At 37.3% G+C, this 10,968-nt stretch overlaps 1 protein-coding gene across 2 annotated transcripts in view; it reads left to right on the top strand.

Annotated features, from left to right (window-relative positions):
• The first annotated feature begins 265 nt into the window (after positions 1-265).
• Positions 266-10,968, top strand: part of ddhd1a (DDHD domain containing 1a) — a 22,024-nt gene continuing 11,321 nt past the window's right edge. Inside the window, exons 1-3 of one of the 2 annotated variants that reach the window (XM_014009729.1) lie at positions 266-1,468; positions 2,951-3,127; positions 8,399-8,500. In XM_014009729.1, coding sequence (XP_013865183.1) covers positions 811-1,468; positions 2,951-3,127; positions 8,399-8,500 — 937 coding nt within the window. In that variant the 5' untranslated portion in view covers positions 266-810. The remainder of the gene's footprint in view (positions 1,469-2,950; positions 3,128-8,398; positions 8,501-10,968) is intronic. The other variant, XM_014009730.1, reaches the window with a different exon arrangement.

Here is a 10,968-nt window from a genome sequence, read left to right as displayed (position 1 = left end):
GGGTTGTTAACAAAGTTTGTGTACTCAGACCAGTAATATTTGGGGTCACAAGTCTTTGCCATGGATATTTTGTGGGTTAGAAGACAAAAAGTTTGGGAACCACGTCCAAAGGGCTCTGGAATGCATTTAAGAAGCTGAGAAAATGTGTAATAGGTTTTTTACCCCCCTCTAGTGTATAATTTGAACATTGCAGTTTCGTTACCTTCAACGTGCGCGTGCCTGAGATTTGTGCGTCAGTCTTTGCGCCTCACGCGCTACTCTTCTGTCTCCATGCAAGATTTGTTTGTTAACGGATGTGTTTGAGGAACCGGACCAGAATCGCTCCAAGAAAGTACTGGAATTGCGTCCTGTCAGCAAGCCGGCCAGACATGACTCGATGACACTAGATTGGTTTGACTTTGGCTTATTAAAGGGGGGAAATGTACATGTTTTTTTTGCGTTTATAGGAGTAGCAGGCTCGCCGTCTATAGTTTCTCACCGGCTTCATTAGCTTAGCAAGCTAACTAGCGAGTTAACAGCTGCGGTACCCTCTCGAAAATGCGTCTGGAGCCTGTATGGAGGTCTTGTATTTGTTTGTTTGTTTATTTATGTCACTGACTAATATGTATTCAAGCAAGTATATTGTGTATCAGTAGTAGGTTCCCCAAGATGAAGTGACAGAGGAGGTGGTTGCGTTATGTCTAGAATTAACCTTACAACCAAAACGTCCACGTTAGGTCCTTCAGTCAGATACGTAGTAGAAAGCGGTCAGCGGTGACGCTGACAACAACAGAGTGGGTTTCTTTAAGCGATGTGTTCTCTTGTCACGAGATGAGTCTTGTGAACGATTCGGTGGAGGCAGGGATGTCGTCAGTCCAGTCGGGTCTGGACGGACACCTGCCGCTCTTACACGCCCGACACCACGGCTCTCAGGACGGGTTAATGTTGGACCTGGACTCCCCGGAAGCGTTCATGGACAGCAGCTCGCTGGACTACAGGGACATCGACGGGAACAACGGCAGTCCGGTTTTCGAAAGCAGAAAGAGGTCCAGGTCCAACAGCTCCAGGCACAGATTCAACGAGGTGGTCACGGAGCTGGTTCCGGAGGAGGTTCGGTGGTTTTACAAAGAGGACAAGAAAACATGGAAGCCTTTCCTTGGACACGACTCGATAAAAATTGAGCGGATGTTTCGGAAATACTGGGAGCTGAATCCTGGTGCGATCCGCGCCAGGGTTGGCAGCTGTGAAGAGGAGTGCGGCGGTAAAAGTGCGGAGAGCCCCGGACTGAACGGCTCGGCGCCCGTAGAAACCGGGACCAGCGCGGGGAGCGAAGCAAGCGAAGGCCGCGGCTTTATGGATACATCCAGCGTGTCTTTTGATGAGAGAGACCCAGACTGCTTTGAGATGAACGTGGAGCCTGTTTGTGTTCGCGGAGGGCTCTATGAGGTTGACATATTAGAGAGGAAATGCTACCCTGTCTATTGGAAACGTAAGTACAGTTTTATTCCCCCGGCCTCTCTTCCAAACAAACCACAATGTGACATAGTATCAAATCCCACTAACTCACTTTATGTTTTTAAAACCGTTGGGTTGTGTTCATTCACACACCTTTTATTTTGTCAGCATGCACATGATTACAAACTAATAGCTTAAAACATTTTATTTGTCTAAAATGAGCATCTAACATTCCTCCTGTATTTTTTTTAAAGATTTTAATCTGAGTAATGGTTATTTATTATATATATTTTTGCATTCCAAACGATTAATCTAAATACTAGTTATTCGTGTTTGTTTATTCAGTAAACCTGCTGAGCCTTGGGTTGTTTTTGCTGCTTTTTAAAAATACAATTAATTTGATTGATCTTATATTGGTTGCAAGTTTATTAAACTTGGCTGATTTGTGTTTACTAATTCATGATTACTTCCAGGAAATGCTTGGAAACAAATGAGAAAAGTAGAGCTGGGATTCCCAAAGTTGAGGTCAGAAGCTTACTGGCTCATGAAAAACCTGGTGGAGATCCTCAGATTACATTTAGATATCAAATTAAATAAAAAAAATGCTAATGACATATTTTCCCCATATTTGTGACAAAGTATGTAAGAAATACATAAAAACAGTATTTGAGGAAGTTTATTTGTCATTATACCCTTGTTTTTTTAAGGGGATGTGTGTGTATTGTTTATTTTTCATTCTATACCACAATCAACTGACTGTTAACCTTCAGTTGTTACGAAAATACCATAGATAGATAGATAGATGGATGGATGGATATGAAAACACCAATTATAATATCAGATATTGGCTGAAATGTTCATATCGATGCAATCCTAATTATGACTTGGGTTGAATGATAAACATTTTGGAACCACATATGGAGAGCATCACAAAATGTGACCTCAATAATTTACACACAATTAGTTCTTGTAAAGGTTGAATGCAAAAGGATATTTTCAACATTTTCTTCTTAGTTCAAACCTACAGTATATTGCCCTTTTACTCTGTTTTTGAAACATATAAAAAAATCCAATTACTCAAAACGGTTCAAGTTTATCCTACCTGAATATTCACAAACCAATGAAGAACTAATGGTGTACAGCTCTTTATCATTACATTTTATTGGTTTGTCTGTTCTCCACAGAAATGTTTTTCTGAGTGTGTCTAATTTAAATTCTGCTATTACACTGACTTGTCTCCGGAGAATCAAGTGAGACTCTTGTAATTATGTCACTCTTGACTGTAATAAAACCTGGCCCCACTCTACTAAATACAGAGACTTGCTCCTTGTGGATTTGAAAGACCTATTTAGTCAAATTGAAATCGGTTCACTGCATGTCATCCTTAACAAGCTGGTAGTACCATTGTTGGACTGTTTTCTATCAGCATCACAAAGTAAACTACATTTTTAAAAATGACACTCTATAGTTTTTGTTTGTTTTGCGTGCTACTGAATCAGTGCTATGTGTTTTGCAGAACAAGACCATATCCCTGTGATGAGAGGCCAGTGGTTTATTGATGGCACCTGGCTCCCTATAGAGGAAGAGGAGAGTGACCTCATTGAACTGGAGCACCTGAACCATTTCCGCGGGCAACAGATGCAGGACACATTCGAGTCAGATTTGGTGGTCAAGACCGTTGACAGCAAAGATGGTGAGGAATGAGACAAAATGGGTGGAGGTGTATTTGTTTAAAACTTTACTATGTTAAAATATTCTCAAAGAAGAAAACAGCACTGAAAGCATCCATTCTTATAACTAGGGCTACATTCACATTGCAACATTGGAACGCCCAATTCCAAATTTAATGCTCAGATCTGTTATTTTAGCATGGTTATTCACATTATAATTTAAATACTACCTCCATCAGACTCCAGTGTGAACAGTCCAGTGGCCCACATTCTCAGAAGAATAGCATCTGTGCATCAATACTGAAGTTGTTGTGAAATCAGAGCCGTTTAAATTAGAATTTGCTGTGTCTGATTAATCCGGTGTATATATTTGATCTTGCCACTTCCAGTTTACATAAGTGCAGAATTGCAATTCTGAAACCAGAGCGACGTATGGAAATTAGAAACAAACTCTAGTGTCAATCCTGTCATGCTAATATTGATATAGTCTAACACTTTGGTATACCAATGTTAGTATCATACTCTGTTGGTGTAAATTCTGCCGTCCAGGACCTGACCAATCCAGAAAAAAATGATGAAGAAACTGGACTTTTGTTCTATAGGTGAAGATGTGCAGAGTTCCAAGCTTTAAACTGCACAACAATAGTATCAATATCTAGATCAGTCCCTATTAGGGATGCAAGTTATCGATTAATGGCTTAATCTAAAGTTGATCGATCTTATCGATCGACTAACGATTAATTGATAAGCGGCCATTTTCCTAAAAACCTGACATTTCTCTTGAATCAAGGGTCTTTCTATAACATGAAGGACTAATTTTTTTACACACTAAATAAAAAATTATTATTATACCAGCTGTATTAAACACTGAMAAATTTTGGATTTCTCGCACAATATTAAACTTGGACATATTTATAAAATATAACAAAACAGGAAACTGTTAGGTCGCTAGTTGACAAAAGGAAAGAAAAAAGAAGTAAAACACGATCCACCCCGAACAGAGAAATATAAAACTAACATTTAAACACAGGGTAACATTATAATCTAAAGATTTACTCAAAAACAAACTATAAACATGACCTGAGAGGGGTAAACATACAAATGAGAACTGGAACTGTGTTTGTTTACAATCCTTGTGGTTCTATCTGGGCTGGACTGATTTGACGTCAGCTACTGTTCATTTGATTTGTTCACTGGCCGGGTTACGTCACACAGATGAGATTAACTTCACAGTAATTATTTGTAGTGACTAACCTTTTTTTTTGTTTTGTTTTGTTTCTTTCACATGGAGTCAAACTCTACAAGAAGCTAACGTTAGCTAACCATTCTCTGTCATCCTGCTCTCTAAGCGTCATACTGCTGGATAGTTCGGTACAACCTTTGATACTTTTCCTTTGAGTTTGCTTTAGTCCATTGTTGTTGTTGTTGTGTTGCAAATGAAATGAAACAAGATTTGCGCGATGACGCTGCCCACATCGAGACAGCTCTTTGCTCAGCTCAACGTGGCTGGGGTAAAGTAAGGCCAGGCCGAGAGCAGCGCCACCATCTACTTTGAAAATTAATCGTTAACCGATTTTTTTTTTTTTTTTTGCTTTCCTAGTCCCTATACCTCTACCTCAATGATGAAAGATTCTGATGAAATGTGACATGACCATTCAGACTGCAACTGTTTTGAAAAACATTAGATATCTTTCAAATTTAGTACAACATATTGAAAGGACCTGGGTGGGATTAGAAAAAAATCAGATTTGTCACGTTCAGACTGTAATAAAAAAAATCTGGTTTGGATAACATATGGGCAAAAAAATTGGATTTGGGCCACTTTTGCTAGCAGTGTGAATGTAGCCAAAGTTGTCGGCAACATCCCTAGACTTCATAGTTATAAGTGCAAGTTTTGTGAGAAAGTTTGTTAAAGTATCAGCAGATAGCAGGAACAAATCCCTATAAGAACAGCTTTTTAAGTGATGAGAAGTGAATTATGATAATCCTGCTTCCTGTTGTATTGAGTCACAGCTTAAAGCAGTGATTGTGGCAGTTAAATGCATTGATGTGTGCGTAGGTTTTCTCTCAACATCCCGCTCGTGTAAGCAGCCGCAGCCTGTACTTCATAGCATGTCCCTTTTTTGATGTGCTGGCTCAAGTAAAATGTAGCAGACTCTTGCCGGGGACAGCAGTAAGAAAGAAGTCCTTTGATTCAGCAGTCTCTTTAAGGCTGCCTGTTCCATGAGACTTTTTATCAGTGAAGAATGTGCGGGGGTGGGGATTTGGCAGATAAATAAAGCAAAACAGAGAGAAAAATGTAAAAATCATTAAAAGTGAATGTGAGAGTGGTGTAATATTTTATTTAGAAAAAGGGATTTAATCTTCAATCACATCTGCCTAAACATACTAAAATATTTAAACTAATTGGCCGCTTTTTAATAACTATCTCATGTTTAATTTTAAACTGTAAGGACTCAGAATGAAAAAGCAAAAACATTTAGCCGATATATAGGTTTTTAATACAACTTTCAAGTCTGTCTGGTTTCTGTTTTATCTTTAGTTTGCTTGCCTTAGATCTTAGCTTCAGGTCTTGTTTCGCAGTCAACAAATTAATATACAACAGAAAATGACATGGAGCAATAAAACTGTCTCTTCCTTTACTTAGAAAAGTGTGGAAGTCTATAAATAACGTCATCAACTGCGCTGAAGAACGTGTTCTCAATATTCTAACACTGTCTCACGTGCTTTGTCACTATTTAATTATTTGCATTGCAAATTATTTTACACTATTTGCACCTTTATTATAGATCAAACTTCTGGAACAATATGGCACTTTTTCACATTAAATAACAGGATCATTGGAGACAAAAGTAAAAAGTAACCTGGCAGACACAGAGAAATACTAATAGAGACATTAAATGAAGTGCATTAGTTAAATGCTAACTTAATCACAGAGGAATGTCAGGTTTTATTCAGGATGTTTTTATGTTGGTCTTATTTATTTTAGATGCATATCACAGGATTTTTAGCTAATAGGTATTCTGTACTACTGTAAGAGAGAAATTTATAAATTTGACCTATTATTGTGACATAATGAATGTAGCAGTATGGTATATTGTACAAATTTAAAACCTGCCTGCTCTATTTTTCATCGTCATCTCTAATGGAGCAGCAACATCAGGGTCTGCATAGAAAAGTACCACCTCCTTTGTTTGCGCGTTGTTTTCAACTTCTATATTTAGCCGAGCCTGAAAGCAAAGTGGATGGTAGATCGAGTTAATTCACCTTCCTTTTGCAGATGTTCCAAGCAGCCTGTTACAGAGGAGTGTTTTATTTTAAAACTAATAATTTGAAGCACTCAGAGGCTATCCTAAACTGCATTACGACTGATAAATGGATTGCAAAACCAGCACACTGTGCCATTACATTATTGCAGTACGTTTATTCCTTGTTAGGCCACTGTCTCACCAACCTACCATTACGCTCGCTTTGCCTCTTTTTTTCCATGTTCCACAGTAGAAAGCTGAAATGAGGGGTTGGTGAAGCAGAAGACATGGTAGGCAAACTGGTGTGTTGTGGAGACACGATGTATGGTATTCTGAAAAATAAAATAAAACCTCAAACATTTGATTAATTCTGAACTTATGCTTCCTGGATCTTCAAGGATTTCTTTACAAAGTGCCTTTAGGGATTTCAGTATTTTACTTTTTCTTTGTCTAAAAAAATTCTAACTGGCATTATTGTACTAAAGAAATTGTTCTCCTTTTTACTGGTAACTGGTAAATTAAGCTTGAGGGAAGTTTAGAGCAAACTTAAGTTTTGAGTTTATCTTTTTGTGAGCTTTGATCAGCAAAACAAAATTCCAGTCCTGACTGTGGGAATAATGTCAAAGCAGTGGACATGGAAAAAAGCAGTGAAAGCATTTATTTAGAAGAGATTTAATCTTTTTACTCAAATACAAAGCTGGTAGTAGAAATTATAGGGTGTGGACTCATTTTTCAGGCTTAAAAGACGTTAAGGAAAATTACAGCCAACAGGCTTGGAAAAGCATCATTTGCCAGCATTGTCTTCTGTATACTAATACGAAGGCAAGGCCTTCAAGTTACTTGGAAGTTTTAATGAAATAATTAATAAATTAGTAAGTTTTATGTTTAATAGTTAAATGTGATTATCACTTGCTCACAAGATGAAAATGTCAACATTCTCAGTTTTCTTCAGAACTATACTACACAAATACTAGAGTTTTTGTCTCCTCATACACATTCAGTTCGTATTAGAAATCCCAGTCATTACAAAGCACTTCTTTTGAATGGATACATCAGTGCTGTAATGTCCAATTAGGCATTATTGATGGCTCTTATAGCAAACAAACAAAAAGATCTTGATGCTCAGCAGTTTTGTCCTCCTGCACAGCCCTTCACCTCAGCTGAGGAAACACTGCTGGCATTTGCAAGTTTGATAGCTGTGTTGGTCTGGATTGAACGATTTATTCAAATTTGACACTTGTAGACCAGTTTTTATAAACAAATTCTAATGAGGTCTTTTCAAATGTTCTAAATGCCAGCACACTACAGATTTGTTGTAATGGATGTAAAGTTTATTTTATTTCTATTTTATTACCTTTTTTTCATTATTTAGATTATGACATTTTGAATTGTAATGTCATGTTTGTAACAAATGTGTTTCCAAACTAAATATATTGGTAAGTGGATGTGACTTAAAGACTTATTGGAAAGTAAATTTGAGCTTAATTTAACATGGATGTCTGTATTCAAATATTAATTTTGATTATAAAGCAAAATATTACAGATGTTTTCTGTTGGAAAGTCGTTAAGTTACACAACCACAACATTTTTGTGACAGGCTGTATCATATTTGCTTTATGGACCAGTAATGTTAGAAATATTTGAAATCTGTGCCTACTATTTTTGAATGAGTCCTGCCCTTGACTTCACGTTACTAAATTAGTTAAACAAATGTAGAAACAGAAGTACCTAAGAGGGAAATGCTGTTTTTACACTTACAGTATGACTGGGGCAAATGAATAGACAGATGCCTTGTATAGATAGCAGGTCTGAATTGAGAGCAAGCTACATGATACTTCAGTTTTTGTGAAACTGTGCTGCACTAAGCTGTAGACTCATCCTCACCTTTATGTTATTATGTCGTTCATTTACTGAAACCATGTTCTTGCAGGAGCAAGGACAGTTTTGTTTGGGTTGGAGGAGTAACCTGATTGCAGTGATGTTTGATAGAGTGGCAGAAAAAGGCTTATGTGACTGAAAATGGACTCACTATTTGTTGGTTGTTAGTTCTCTCCCACCTGCCCCCTTTCTACCTCCCCTTTCTGTTCAAATGGAGTGGATATCAGACGAGTGCTAAAACTACATGTCACAAGCGCAAACGATGCCAAGGTACTGTGAAATACCAAGTCTTCTGTTTACTTCTGCTGTGTTAGCTATCTTAGCTTCCTCCCCTCCCTTTTAGATGCTAGGTCTCTGTTGGAGTACATTTTTCTTTCTTTTGTGGTACCAATCTTTTGAAGCCTTGTACTTAGAACTAGACCTAGGCTCAGTTAGACACGGTGGACGTAAAACTGACTTACTGTACACTGTTTTCTCATTACTGCTTTAACTGGGCCTAGATGCTAGAATTCTCTTTGTGTGCTGTGATCCAGACTTTGGTGCTACTTTTGCTGCTTTTTGGGGAATCTTGTGTATCTCCTTGCTGGAAGAGTAAGCAGACTACATGGTTCACTCAACCACAAGGTCCAAACCAATATCCACTGGATCTGTAATAAGTTAAACATCAGCCTCCCCCATGCTTGAATTTTTTTTATTTAGCTACATTTTCTCACCATCTGCCTTTGCTTTCTCCCTCATTCATTTGGGTAGTGCTACTGTAGCTTTAATGGACCCATCATCAGTTCAATAGAAAGCTTTCTGAACAATGCTCTCTGTTGACAGTAAAACACAACTGATGAGATGCAAAGAGGAGCCATTGTTGTCCTTTAGTGTATAATAGCTCGATTCACTCCCAGGTCCATCTCTCTTGTTTCGGGGTGAATAGAGAAATCTCATCTTCCAGGAAAATCAAGAGGACATTGACCTAAAGACTAGTGTGCAAAATAACATCAATATGAACAAGTGATTTTAGTCATTATACTCCAACTCACTTGTAGTTTCTCTTTTAATTTCATTACTGTTACAGTTTCTTTAATGCTTTGAAGTAGAAATACCCTATGTCAGGGCTATTCAACYGCATTACTCCGGAGGCCACAGTCACTGTAGGTCAGCAGCTCAGGTGCCGAATATCCAGCAATTAAAGTTATTATGTAAATAAACCAAGTATTACAAAGGTCTGTTACCTTTTGAAATAGTTTATTTTAATGTATTTAATCATGAATACAACATACAGAATCCTATGTAAATAGTGATAATTAAGCAATCAAAAACAAAAAGAACACATTCGGCCTCCTATTTGACACAAATATTATTTTGACGTCTCTGATCTGCCAAATTGTTAAACCAATTTTATTTTCACTTTCATAGTTTTATTTTCAACTATTTGTAGTTTTAACTATCTTGAGTGTTCATAGACATGTTCATAGAAAAAAGGTTTTTACCAGCTTGAAGCCAAGATTCTAACGTTTCTGTTGATACCAAACATGTCTGTTTAACTAAAAGAACTTATAGTAATTAAAGTAGAAAACCAGAGATTTGGGCTTAAGAGATGAATGAACCAATTTACGGGCCGAACTTTGGTCACTTTGGCCGAATGTGGCCTGCGGGCCACCAGTTGAATAGCCCTGCCCTATGTAATAAAATTAACTTTTAAATTTGTCACACCACAATGCCAGGCCACTATTAGTGATTGAACAAGGCTCTTTGCTCATTCCCTTTTAACCTGTCCCTTATTCTGCTGTTAATTTTATCCTTCCTAAACATACTTGTTCTTTTTTTTGTTTCTTTTTTTACTCCAACAGTTAACTTGTATTCTTATATTTACCGTTATAAACCTTCTCCTCATCCTCTATAATCTTCTTTTGTACCTCAGTAACTTTGTGTAGCTGTGCCAGAGAACTAGGACAGAAAACGTCTGACTGCCTGCTTTTTTGGATTTTTCAACCTTAATTCCTTCATTATCGCTTTCTTTCACAATGCACTGTATTTCATTAGAAACAGGAAGTTCTTATTTACATTGCCAGAAATAAAAACATAATGTTCAACAACAACAGAAAAAAACAAACTCATGAAACTTATTATAAATCTTTTGCCAAAAAAAGTTACCCTGTGAGAAAGAACTGCAGTGTTACTGTCTTCTCTGATAGAAAGTAATTTAAACCTAATAAACGAAGGGAGTGGCTCTTTAACAATGTTAGAAGACTCATCCTGTGGTTGTGGGAAATTTGTTTTTCTGTTGAAGGGGAGCTAAATGGTTGGTCTGCATCATAAAGGGGGGGGTGTAAAGATTTCTGAAACCTCTACAATTATGTCAAGAACAGTTAAACATTTTATTAAAGGCTGTAAGATTCGTGGGGACAAATGATTTAGCAATCAAATACAAAAAGTATAATAGAACAAAAGGATGGTGTTTTATGCTAACTATTATTGGACTGTGGAGCAATGGGAGGAAATATACTGTGGCCTCGATTTAAATCTGTGGGGCAGTAATGTGATCTGGGGTTGCTTAGTTTGGTAGCCTTTTAGCTTTTAAAGGGATCCCAGATTAGTTGTAACATTAGACTTTATTTGCTAAACATATATTTTAACTGCAAAATAAAGACTGTAAAAATACTGTAGGCTGTTTAGTTTTGTAAACTTTTAAAAATATATTTTAACACGGACGGAGCCATTTTATTTACACGCAAAGCATTCTGGGT

The sequence above is a fragment of the Austrofundulus limnaeus genome, unplaced genomic scaffold (genome assembly GCF_001266775.1).
Source record: "Austrofundulus limnaeus strain Quisiro unplaced genomic scaffold, Austrofundulus_limnaeus-1.0 Scaffold61, whole genome shotgun sequence".
Classification (NCBI taxonomy): Eukaryota; Metazoa; Chordata; class Actinopteri; order Cyprinodontiformes; family Rivulidae; genus Austrofundulus; species Austrofundulus limnaeus.
The sequence above is the reverse complement of the archived record's forward strand: the minus strand, read 5'-3'. Positions and strand labels throughout refer to the sequence as shown.